Source organism: Mustelus asterias, chromosome 8, assembly GCF_964213995.1.
Source record: "Mustelus asterias chromosome 8, sMusAst1.hap1.1, whole genome shotgun sequence".
NCBI lineage: Eukaryota > Metazoa > Chordata > Chondrichthyes > Carcharhiniformes > Triakidae > Mustelus > Mustelus asterias.
The window spans coordinates 25917079-25930430 of record NC_135808.1 but is presented as its reverse complement, the minus strand read 5'-3'; the positions used below and the strand labels follow the sequence as shown (position 1 = coordinate 25930430).

The 13352-nt window shown below is 50.5% G+C and overlaps 1 protein-coding gene across 1 annotated transcript in view; it reads right to left on the bottom strand.

Annotated features, from left to right (window-relative positions):
• Positions 1-11456, bottom strand: part of LOC144497692 (nuclear factor 7, brain-like) — a 21328-nt gene extending 9872 nt beyond the window's left edge. The window contains exons 1-3 of the mRNA XM_078219134.1: positions 11067-11456; positions 9010-9105; positions 5379-5612 (exon numbers count right to left, since the gene is read on the bottom strand). Coding sequence (XP_078075260.1) covers positions 5379-5612; positions 9010-9105; positions 11067-11456 — 720 coding nt within the window. The remainder of the gene's footprint in view (positions 1-5378; positions 5613-9009; positions 9106-11066) is intronic.
• Positions 11457-13352: the final 1896 nt, after the last annotated feature.

Below are 13352 nucleotides of genomic sequence, written 5' to 3'. Positions count from 1 at the left end.
AAATAGTAAAAAATTGCAGCATGCTGCTGTGCAGAGGGACCTGGGTGTCCTTGTGCAGGAATCTCAAGGAGTTGGTTTGCAGGTGCAACAGGTAATTAAGAAGGCAAATGGAATTTTGTCCTTCATTGCTAGAGGGATGGAGTTTAAAAACAGCAAGATTATGTTGCAGCTGTAAAATAAGGGCCCATGGTATTCGAGGCAAGGTACTAACATGGATTGACGATTGGCTGTCAGACAGAAGGCAGAGAGTTGGGATAAAAGGTTCTTTCTCAGAATGGCAACCGGTGACAAGTGGTGTCCCGCAGGGTTCAGTGTTGGGGCCACAGCTGTTCTCTTTATATATTAACGATCTAGATGACGGGACTGGGAGCATTCTGGCCAAGTTTGCCGATGATACAAAGATAGGTGGAGGGGCAGGTAGTATTGAGGAGGTGGGGAGGCTGCAGAAAGATTTAGACAGTTTAGGAGAGTGGTCCAAGAAGTGGCTGATGAAATTCAACGTGGGCAAGTGCGAGGTCGTACACTTTGGAAAAAAGAATAGAGGCATGGACTATTTTCTAAACGGTGACAAAATTCATAATGCTAAAGTGCAAAGGGACTTGGGAGTCCTAGTCCAGGATTCTCTAAAGGTAAACTTGCAGGTTGAGTCCGTAATTAAGAAGGCAAATGTAATGTTGTCATTTATCTCAAGAGGCTTGGAATACAAAAGCAGGGATGTACTTCTGAGGCTTTATAAAGCACTGGTTAGGCCCCATTTGGAGTACTGTGAGCAATTTTGGGCCCCACACCTCAGGAAGGACATACTGGCACTGGAGCGGGTCCAGCGGAGATTCACACGGATGATCCCAGGAATGGTAGGCCTGACATACGATGAACGTCTGAGGATCGTGGGATTATATTCATTGGAGTTTAGGAGGTTGAGGGGAGATCTGATAGAAACTTACAAGATAATGAACGGCTTAGATAGGATGGACGTAGGGAAGTTGTTTCCATTAACAGGGGAGACTAGGACGCGGGGGCACAGCCTTAGAATAAAAGGGAGTCACTTTAGAACAGAGATGAGGAGAAATTTCTTCAGCCAGAGAGTGGTGGGTCTGTGGAATTCATTGCCACAGAGGGCTGTGGAGGCCGAGACGTTGAGCGTCTTCAAGACAGAAATTGATAAATTCTTGATTTCTCGAGGAATTAAGGGCTATGGGGAGAGAGCGGGTAAATGGAGTTGAAATCAACCATGATTGAATGGTGGAGTGGACTCGATGGGCCGAATGGCCTTACTTCCGCTCCTATGTCTTATGGTCTTATGGTATAACGTGCTGGTGAGGCCACACCTGGAGTACTGTGTACAGTTTTGGTCTCCTTACTTGAGAAAGGATATACTGGCACTGGAGGAGGTGCAGAGGAGATTCACTGGGTTGATTCCGGAGTTGAGAGGGTTGGCTTATGAGGAGAGACTGAGTAGACTGGGGCTATACTCATTGGAATTCAGAAGAATGAGGGGAGATCTTATAGAAACATATAAGATTATGAAGGGAATAGATAAGATAGAAGCAAGGAAGTTGTTTCCACTGGCGGGTGAAACTAGAACCGGGGCCATAGCCTCAAAATAAGGGGATACAGATTTAGGACTGAGTTGCGGAGGAACTTCTTCACACAAAGGGTTGTGAATCTGTGGAATTCCCTGCCCAGTGAAGCAGTTGAGGCTACCTCATTGAATGTTTTTAAGGCAAGGATAGATACATTTTTGAACAGTAAAGGAACTAAGGGTTATGGTGAGCGGGCGGATAAGTGGAGCTGAGTCCACAAAAAGATCAGCCATGATCTTATTGAATGGCGGGGCAGGCTCGAGGGGCCAGATGGCCTACTCCTGCTCCTAGTTCTTATGTTGTTATGTTCTTATGAGTCCAGACGACCCTTTGCCAAAACTAAAAGGCATAGAAAGTGGGAGGTATTTATACTGCAGGGTGAGGGAATGGAAGATAAGTCATAGCCACAGAAACCAGGGAAACCAGTTAATAACTGTCCACAGAGAGAATAAAGGGTGTGAATGGCCAAACAGCAGAGTAGATGAAATAACGATGTTGGGGTGGGGGGCGGGGCGGTGGGGGGAATGGATGGGGCAGAAGTAAGATTTAGAAAAGGAGAAGCAAAGGGGGAAAAAATGTAAGGGAACGGGGATAAAGTAGGGGAAAAGAGTGGGAAGAAAAATGAAGTAAGAAGTTTAACAACACCAGGTCAAAGTCCAACAGGTTTATTTGGTAGCAAAAGCCACACAAGCTTTCGGAGCTGCAAGCCCCTTCTTCAGGTGAGTGGGAATTCTGTTCACAAACAGAGCATATAAAGGCACAAACTCAATTTACATGAATAATGGTTGGAATGCGAATACTTACAACTAATCAAGTCTTTAAGAAACAAAACAACGTGAGTGGAGAGAGCATCAAGACAGGCTAAAAAGATGTGTATTGTCTTCAGACAAGACAGCCAGTGAAACTCACCCCTGAGTTTCACTGGCTGTCTTGTCTGGAGACAATACACATCTTTTTAGCCTGTCTTGATGCTCTCTCCACTCACGTTGTTTTGTTTCTTAAAGACTTGATTAGTTGTAAGTATTCGCATTCCAACCATTATTCATGTAAATTGAGTTTGTGTCTTTATATGCTCTGTTTGTGAACAGAATTCCCACTCACCTGAAGAAGGGGCTTGCAGCTCCGAAAGCTTGTGTGGCTTTTGCTACCAAATAAACCTGTTGGACTTTAACCTGGTGTTGTTAAACTTCTTACTGTGTTTACCCCAGTCCAACGCTGGCATCTCCACATCAAGAAAAATGAAGGCAGATGATAAAGAAATAAAAAGTAGAGGACAGTAAAAAAATTAAATAGAATGAAAACAGAGGGGTTGATGTGGGGTAGGGCAAATCATCTGAAGTTGTTGAATTCGATGTTGAGACCGGAAGGCTGTAAAGTGCCGAGCCGGAAGGTGAGATGCTGTTCCTCCAGTTTGCGTTGAGTTCACTGGAACGTTGCAGCAAGCCAAGGATCGACATGTGGGCATGGGAGCAGGATCGTGGCAAGCAACCGGAAGGTCAGGGTCCTGATTGCGCACAGACCGAAGGTGCTCAGCAAAGCGATCACCCAGTCTGTGCTTGGTCTCTCCGATATAGAGGAGACCACATTGGGAGCAGCGAATGCAATCGACCAAATTGAAAGAGGTGCAAGTGAAACGCTGCTTAACCTGGAATGAATGTTTTGGACCTTGGATGGCGAGCATTGAAGAGGTAAAGGGACAGGTGTTACACCTTCTGCAATTGCATGGGAAGGTGCCATGAGTGACAGGAGAGGTGTTGGGTCTAGTGGAGGAGTGGACTAGGTTATCCCAGAGGGAACGGTCTCTGCCGAATGCTGACAGAGGGAGTGAAGGGAAGATGTGTTTGGTGGTGACATCACGCTGGAGTTGGCGAAAATGGTGGAGGATTATGCTTTGTATGTGGAGGCTGGAGGGGTGTAATGTGAGAACAAGGGGGTCTCTACCCTTGTTCTGGGATGGAGGGGAGGGGGTGAGGGTCGTGGCGCGGGAGCTGGACCGCACGCTGTTGAGGGCCCTGTCGACAACTGTAGATGGGAATCTATGGTTGAGGGAAAAGGAGCACATTTTAGAAGCACCACTTTGGAAAGTGGCATCATTGGAACAAATGCGACGGAGGCGAAGGAGCTGAGAGGTCAGCTTCTGATGGAATCAGCCCCAGAGAGAGTCCGGATCTCCAGGTTTGAAGATAACGGGACCAAGAGTCGGAGATTGGGGAGAAATTTGGCTTGGCCGGGTCAAATCACGAGCTGACCCTGTACTGCCTGAGGGGGTGGGGTGGGAGTAGGTTGAAGCAAATCCGATGGGCCAAATGGCCTCCTTCTGCCTCAGTGAGGTTCAGGTGGCAACTGGAGACTCGCTTGAAGGAAAATCCTTTTATCGCATGGCCCCCAGGGAAGAGCAGAGCAAGAGCCATCAGGTCACTCCTTCGAAGAGTCGGCCCAGGCTGGATGGGCCGAATTGACTCCTTCTGTGCTATGGGAATCTATCACAGGTTTGGAGCGCAGTGTCGGAGGCCACTTGGCCTGTCTCATGGCTGCTGGCCAGGAAAAGCTCATGCAAGCAATTCCCATTTCCCTGCTCTTGTGTCCGTGGCCTGGGAGGGTAGGGTATATCTATGGGCTTTTTGACGAGGGTCTCTGTCCCTATCACCTTTCCATTGAGTGAGTTCTAGACCCACCACCCAACACCCTGTCGGCACAAGAAAAACATTTCTCAACTCCCCTCTCATCCTGTCACCAATTGCTTTAAATCTGTGAATTTGAGATGGAGTTAGGCAGGTTTTAATCTACAAGGGGGTCAAGGGTTATGTTGGCGGAGCAGGGGCGAAGGGGCACGGGAGAGCAGGTCAGAAAGTGGAGTTGAGGCCACAATCAGATCGTATAGAATGGCGTGGAGTGGGGCCCAGGCACTGAATGGCGTATTCCTGCTTATGGGCGGCACCGTGGCACAATGCATAGCACTGCTGGCTCACAGCGCCAGGGACCCGGGTTCGATTCCCAGCTTGGGTCACTGTCTGTGCAAACTCCGCACATTCTCCCTGTGTCTGAGTGGGGTTTCCTCCAAGTGCTCCTCCCACAGTCCGAAAGATGTGCAGGTTAGGTTGATTGGCTAAATTGCCCCTTAGTGCCAGGGGGATTAGCAGGGTTCATATATGGGGTTATGGAAATAGGACCTGGGTGATTGGGGTTAGTGCAGGCTCGATGGGCCAAATGGCCTCATTTTGCACTGTAGGGATTCTGTGATTCTATGTTGTGCTGTCGTATTTCAATAAGGATAGAGAGCTACTGAGGGCTGAAGTTCTGGAATTCACTCCCTGGCAGCATCAGCCTCTTTTCCTCTTCATTCCCTCTTTAAAACTCTGCCAGCAAGTTAAGTTTAACATATTTTTATTAGTGTCACAAGTAGGCTTACATTAACACTGCAATGAAGTTACTGTGAAAATCCCCTAGTCGCCACACTCTGGCGCCTTTTCGGGTACGCTGAGGGAGAATTTAGCATGGACAATGCACCTAACCAGCACGTCTTTCAGACTGTGGGAGGAAACCCACGCAGACACGGGGAGAACGTGCAGACTCCACACAAACAGTGACCCAAGCCGGGAATCGAACCCGGGTCCCTGGCGCTATGCGGAGCAGCACTAACCACTGTGCCACTGTTTTATTGTTTGACCATTCTCTTGGGAGGCACAGTGGGATGTTTCCAGACAAAGTTGCCTTTATAAGCACAAGGCCCTGCCTGTTCTCAGCCGAGTCGCTCCTTCGAACTCGAGGTCAGTGCCCAATCTCCCCCCCCCTCACCTTCAGGAACTCGATGTCATCGTCCTGGGCCTGTTGTTCTGTCAGCCCCTTCAGTTGAGCGTCCAGGGTCTGCCGCCCCTCCTCCGCTTTCCGCAGGTTCTCCCGGATCAGTTCCAGGACGGAGTTCTCGTGCTCGGCCAGCTCCCGGATCAGGCTGTCCTCCCGCTCCTGAAGAAAACGATGCATCTGGAAGAACTGCTCCTTCATGTGTGAACGCAGCGCTTCTGAACCTTTCTGTCAAAGGGAGCGAGGAGCATTATGTTAATGAGAGAGGAATGAAGTGGAGATGCCGGCGTTGGACTGGGGTGAACACAGTAAGAAGTCTAACAACACCAGGTTAAAGTCCAACAGGTTTATTTGGTAGCAAATACCACTAGCTTTCAGAACGCTGCTCCTTCTTCAGGTGAGTGGGAGATCTGCTCATAAACAGCAAACAGGGCACATAAAGACACAAACTCAATTTACAGAATAATGAATAATGATTGAAATGCGAGTCTTTACAGCTAATCAAGTCTTAAAGGTACAGACAATGTGAGTGGAGAGAGCATTAGCACAGGTTAAAGAGATGTGTATTGTCTCCAGACAGGACAGTTAGTGAGACTTTGCAAGCCCAGGCAAGTTGTGGGGGTTACAGATAGTGTGACATGAACCCAATATCCCGGTTGAGGCCATCCTCATGTGTGCAGAACTTGGCTATCAGTTTCTGCTCAGCGACTCTGCGCCCTCGTGTGTTGTGAAGGCCGCCTTGGAGAACGCTTACCCGAATATCAGAGGCCGAATGCCTGTGACCGCTGAAGTGCTCCCCAACAGGAAGAGAACAGTCTTGCCTGGTGATTGTCGAGCGGTGTTCATTCATCCGTTGTCGTAGCGTCTGCATGGTTTCCCCAATGTACCATGCCTCGGGCCATCCTTTCCTGCAGCGTATCAGGTAGACAACGTTGGCCGAGTTGCAAGAGATTGTACCGTGTACCTGGTGGATGGTGTTCTCACGTGAGATGATGGCATCCGTGTCGATGATCCTGCACGTCTTGCAGAGGTTGCTGTGTCAGGGTTGTGTGGTGTCGTGGTCACTGTTCTCCTGAAGGCTGGGTAGTTTGCTGCGGACAATGGTCTGTTTGAGGTTGTGCGGTTGTTTGAAGGCAAGAATTGGGGTTGTGGGGATGGCCTTGGCGCGATGTTCGTCTTCATCAATGACATGTTGAATGACATGTTGACCTGTTATGAGCAGATCTTCCACTCACCTGATGAAGGAGCAGCGCTCCGAAAGCTGGTGCCGTTTGCTACCAAATAAACCTGTTGGACTTTAACCTGGTGTTGTTAGGGTCCTTACAATGAGAGAGGAAGGCAGAGTTGTTTGGGGGGGGGGGGGGTGCGCGGGAGAGGGTTGTGGGGAGAGGGGTGGGGGAGCAAAGGCCTTTCAGCCCTTGTGTCTGTACCGACTCTCCGGAGCCTTCAACATGTCATTGATGAAGACGAACATCGTGCCAAGGCAATCCCGAAACCTCCAATTCTTGCCTTCAAACAACCGCACAACCTCAAACAGACCATTGTCCGCAGCAAACTACCCAGCCTTCAGGAGAACAGTGACCACGACACCACACAACCCTGCCACAGCAACCTCTGCAAGACGTGCCGGATCATCGACACGGATGCCATCATCTCACGTGAGAACACCATCCACCAGGTACACGGTACATACTCTTGCAACTCGGCCAACGTTGTCTACCTGATACGCTGCAGGAAAGGATGTCCCGAGGCATGGTACATTGGGGAAACCATGCAGACGCTACGATAACGGATGAATGAACACCGCTCGACAATCACCAGGCAAGACTGTTCTCTTCCTGTTGGGGAGCACTTCAGCGGTCACGGACATTCGGCCTCTGATATTCGCGTAAGTGTTCTCCAAGGCGGCCTTCACGACACACGACAGCGCAGAGTCGCTGAGCAGAAACTGATAGCCAAGTTCCGCATACATGAGGACGGCCTCAACTGGGATATTGGGTTCATGTCACACTATCTGTAACCACCACAACTTGCCTGGACTTGCAAAATCTCACTGACTGTCCTGTCTGGAGACAATACACATCTCTTTAACCTGTGCTAATGCTCTCTCCACTCACATTGTCTGTACCTTTAAGACTTGATTAGCTGTAAAGACTCGCATTCCAATCATTATTCATTATTCTGTAAATTGAGTTTGTGTCTTTATATGCCCTGTTTGCTGTTTATGAGCAGATCTCCCACTCACGTGACGAAGGAGCAGCGCTCTGAAAGCTAGTGGCATTTGCTACCAAATAAACCTGTTGGACTTTAACCTGGTGTTGTTAGACTCCTTACAATGAGAGAGGAAGACAGAGTTGTTGGGGGGGGGGGGGGGGGGGGGGGGAGCAAAGACCTTTCAGCCCTTGTGTCTGTACCGACTCTCCAAATGAACTCACCTCGCTTTGCCCCCCTCCCCCAGCCCCACACTGTCATCATTTTCCACTCCCGCTCCGGTCCCCTCTTCACTGCTCCAATTGAACCCCTCTCCCTCCAACCTCCCGACCCAAAACCACACCTGCCACATGGAAAAGCTTCTCCTCATCTTTTGCAAATCACGTCCGTTCTCAATCCTTTTCCGAGCGGGATAGTTTCTACTCTGTCCAGTGCACCTCCCCCCACCCCCCCCTCCCTCCCCCCTCACTCCCCCCCCTCATGATTGTGAACATCTCGATCACACCTTTGCTCAGGCACCTTGTCTCCGAGGAGAACAGTTCCAACCTCTCCAATCTATCCTTAGAACTGAACGTTCTCATCCCTGGAACCATTCTTGTAAACCTCTTCTACACTCTCTCCAATGCTCATCCTTCCCATAGTGCAGCACCCAGAACAATACTGAGGTCAAACTAGTGACTTATACAAATTCCCAGCTCTTACTTACAGGCCCCTTTAATAAAGTCCAGGCTATGTGCGCACACGGACACAGGCATGCACGGCTGCACGCAGACCAGCATGAGCACGCGCCTGGGCACGCATGCCGACACGGGCACGTGCCCGGGCACGGGCTGACACGGGCACATGCCCGGGCATGGGTGACACAGGCACACACCCGGGCACAGGGCGACACGGGCACACACCCGGGCACAAGGCGACACGGGCACACACCCGGGCACAAGGTGACACGGGCACACACCCGGGCACAAGGTGACACGGGCACACACCCGGGCACAGGGCAACACAGGCACACGCCCGGGCACAGACGGACACAGGCGTGTGCCCGCACAAGACCTGACATGGGCATGTTTGCCCACACACAGGAAAATGGCACTTCTGACAGTGCAGCAGTTGCGTCATCCATTATTTTTGGGTTCAACCCTTCATGTGGGACTTGAACACAGAACCTTGTCGTTCCTACGTGGGTTTGCAACGCACTGAAATAATATTCGATGATCTTGTTGTTTATGCTTGTTACAATGAATTAAACCGGCACATTTATGAACCTGCTCTGTTCCAAATTGCAACTTCTCATCTCCAAATTAAAATCTCCAGATACACCCTTTCCACTCAGTCCCAGTGGCAAATGACAGACTGTGAGCTGTGGAGGGGCAGAACAGAGTGTTTTAAAAATCTGAAATATTCCCAATTTTACCTTGACTTCCGAGGCTTTGTCCTGTTCCGTGTGGATGAAGCCAGTGAAAGCTGCCACTTGATTGCGGATGGAAGCAATCTTCACCTGCATCTGTTCCTGGGGGGTTAAGAGAAGTCAGGGTAACTTTGTGACATGATGCCACCCAGACCACGCGCGAGCTCACCCACACCCATGTCAACACATAGCAATGCTGGAGATCAGCCAGGACAGGCTGGGGAGGCTGAGGGGAAGGAGGGAGACAAAATTATGAGGGGCCCAGACAGGTTAGACAGGAAAAATTGGGGTGGCACGGTGGTTAGCACTGCTGCCTCACAGCGCCAGGGACCCACATTCAATTCCCGGCTTGGGTCACGGTCTGTGTGGAGTTTGCACTTTCTCCCTGTGTCTGCGTGGGTTTCCTCCGGCTGCTCCGGTTTCCTCCCACAGTCCAAAGATGTGCAGGATTAGCCGTGCTAAAATTGCCCCTTCGTGTCAGGGGGACTGGCAAGGTAAATGTATGGGATAGGGGCGGCACGGTAGCAGAGTGGTTAGCACTGCTGCTTCACAGCTCCAGGGACCTGGGTTCGATTCCCGGCTTGGGTCACTGTCTGTGTGGAGTTTGCACATTCTCCTCATGTCTGCGTGGGTTTCCTCCGGGTGCTCCGGTTTCCTCCCACAGTCCAAGATGTGCGGGTTAGGTTGATTAGCCATGATAAAATTGCCCCTTAGTTTCCTGAGATGCGTAGATTAGTGGGTAAAATATGTAGGGATATGGGGGTAGGGCCTGGGTGGGATTGTGGTCGGTGCAGACTCGGTGGGCCGAATGGCCTCTTTCTGCACTGTAGAGTTTCTATGATTCTATGAGGGTGTGAGTGGGATTGTGTCAGTACAAACTTGATGGGCTGAATGGCCTCCTTCTGCACTGTAGAGTTTCTATGATTCTAAGATTTGTTTCCCCTGGCTGAGGGGTCGGTTACCAGGGGACATGGATTTAAGGTGATTGGCAGAAGGATTAAAGGGGACATGAGGGAGAACTGTTTTCACCCAGACAGTGCAGCACTCCCTCAGTACTGACCCTCTGACAGTGCAGCACTCCCTCAGTACTGACCCTCTGACAGTGCAGCACTCCCTCAGTACTGACCCTCTGACAGTGCAGCACTCCCTCAGCACTGACCCTCTGACAGTGCAGCACTCCCTCAGTGCTCAACCACCACTCACTGCTTAAGTTGGTGGTTGAGGCTGAAATGCTCAAGTCATTGTAAAGGTACCTGGATCTGTATCTGAAATACTGGAACCTACGGAAAGTGGGATTAGAATGGGCGGCTAGTTAACTTGCAGCCAGCGTAGGCACGATGGGCTGAATGGCCACGTTCTGCACCGTACCTTTTCTGTGGTGTTCAGACACTAAGATGAGCGCAGCCCGGCAGGAGGGGCAACGGGGGAATAGGCAGAGTTGGCGTGGGAGTTGGTGAGGAAGTCAATCGTAGAGAGAGAGAGGAAAAGAGTGAGCCAAGGTCGAGGGGAAAGGACTGTCGGAAGCAGTTAGAGGAGGGCCAAGGGGAGATAGTGGTCAGGATGGTCTACTTTGTGTAGTATGTGAATTTAAATATGGACAGCACTCGGGATAACTGTCCTGCCCCTCATCCCACAGAGCCACAGAATCGTTCACTCCGCCCAAAAGAGGCAGATAGGGGCTGAGTCTAAAGACGCTCTCTCAGTGCAGCGCTCCCTCAGTACTGACCCTCTGACAGTGCAGCACTCCCTCAGTACTGACCCTCTGACAGTGCAGCACTCCCTCAGTACTGACCCTCTGGCAGTGCAGCACTCCCTCAGTACTGACCCTCTGACACTGCAGCACTCCCTCAGTACTGACCCTCTGACACTGCAGCACTCCCTCAGTACTGACCCCCTGACAGTGCAGCACTTCCTCAGCCCTGACCCTGAGCATGTTGGTGGGGGAGAGGGTGGAGGGGGGGCTGCTGGTGTGGCGTCACCACTGGCCCAATGCTCCTGCTGCCAAATCCACAATTCGACAGAGGGCTAATGGGCCAAACACTGCCCGCGGTAACTCCGGGTACCTTATAGACTTGGGCAGCCTCTCGCACAGGGCTGGCCTGGTGCTCGCGGTGGGCCAGGCTGTCTCGACAGTGCACACACATTAGCTGGCGGTCGGTGTTGCAGAACAGCTTGAGCCGCAGGCTGTGTTGCTGGCAGTACAGGCCGGCCTGCGAGCGGGCCTCCTCGCTCATGGCCTGCACCACCTGGTTGGAGCGGAGTGGGCCCTGGCAGGTCACCTCCCGGCACTCCGGACACCGGGGGCCCAGGGCCTGCTGCTGCCAGTACCGCTGCACACATGCCCGGCAGAAGTTATGGCCGCAGCGGAGGATGACGGGGTCGGAGAACAGCTCCAGGCAGATGGGGCAGAGCAGCTCCTCCATGAAGCTGACATGAGCCCAGGCCAGAGCCATGGCAACCCAGAGCAGGCCAAACAGAGGCACTGTCACATGGGACACCTCTAAAGGTTAGGAGCCCATTGGGGGCCACGCTGATTGGCTCCTAGTTGGACCTGCCGGCCAATCCCGGGGCCTGTTCTTTGAAGCTGCCCAGACCATTTCAGCAGGCCCAGGTGAGAATTTACTGGTAATCAAGGACTTGGGCGTGTCTCTCAACTGTGATTGGTCCATCAGAGATGATACTGGGTTGCCACGGTGATACTCATTTAGGCTAATTGCTCATTTATTTCCTCCCCACCCTCCCCAAAATGACCATGAAGCCTCTGGCCTACATCCTCAGAACAATTTCCAATGGGCAGGATCAAATGCTCCTGGTTTTGATTTGATTTATTCTTGTCACATGTATTAACATACAGTGAAAAGTATTGTTTCTTGCACGCTATACAGACAAAACATACCATTCATAGAGAAGGAAAAGAGAGAGTGCAGAATGGAGTGTTACAGTCATAGCTAGGGTGTACAGAAAGATCAACTTAATGCAGGATAGATCCATTCAAAAGTCTGAAAGCAGCAGGGAAGAAGCTGTTCTTGAGTCGGTTGGTTTGTGACCTCAGACTTTTGTATCTTTTTCATGATGCAAGTGGAAGAGAGAATGTCTGGGGTACATGGGGTCCTTAATTATGCTGGCTGCTTTTCCAAGGCAGCGGAAAGTGTCGGCAGAATCAATGGATGGGAGGCTGGTTTGTGTGATGGACTGGGCTTCATTCATGACCCTTTGTAGTTTCTTGCAGTCTTGAGTAGAGCAGGAGCCATACCAAGCTGTGATACAACCAGGAAGAATGTTTTCTATGCTGCATCTGGAAAAGTTGGTGAGAATCGTAGCAGACATACTAAATTTCCTTAGTGTTCTGAGAAATTAGAGGCATTGGTGGGCTTTCTTAACTATCGTGTTGGCAGGGTGAGACCAGGACAGGTTGTTGGTGATCTGGACACCTAAAAACTTGAAGCTCTCGACCATTTCTACTTGTCCCCATTGATTTAGACAGGGGCGTATCCTCCACAACGCTTCCTGAAGTCAATGTCTATCTCTTCATTTTGTTGATACTGAGGGAGAGATTATTGTTGCCACACCAGTTCACCAGGTTCGCTATCTCTTTCCTGTACTCTGCCTCATCATTGTTTGAGATCCGACCCACTACGGTGGTGTCATCACCAAACTTGAAAATCGAGTTTAAGGGGAATTTGGCCACACAGTCATAGGTATATAAGGAGTATAGTAGGGGGCTGAGAACACAGCCTTGTGGGGAACTGGTGTTGAGGATGATCATGGAGGAGGTGTTGTTACCTATCCTTACTATGATTTGATTTATTATTGTCACATGTATTAACATACAGTGAAAAGTATGCGCTATACAGACAAAACATACCATTCATAGAGAAGGAAATGAGAGCGTGCAGACTGTAGTGTTACAGTCATAACTAGGGTGTAGAGAAAGGTGAACTTAATGCAAGGTAGGTCCATTCAAAATTCTGATGAAGCTGTTCTTGAGTCGGTTGGCACGTGACCTCAGACTTTTGTGTCTTTTTCCTGAAGGAAGAAGGTGGAAGAGAGAATGTCCGGGGTGCGTGGGGTCCTTAATTATGCTGGCTGCTTTGCCGAGGCAGCAGGAAGTGTAGACAGAGTCAATGGATGGGAGGCTGGTTTGCGTGATCGATTGGGCTACATTCACAACCTTTTGTACTGATTGTGGTCTGTGGGTTAGGAAGTTCAGGATCCAGTCGCAGAGGGAGGAGCCGAGCCCCAGGCCACAGAGTTTGGAGATGAGTTTCATAGGAATAATGGTGTTGAAGGCTGAGCTGTAGTCAATAAATAGGTGAATGTGACTCGGGAACCTTGGTTGGAACCAGCCC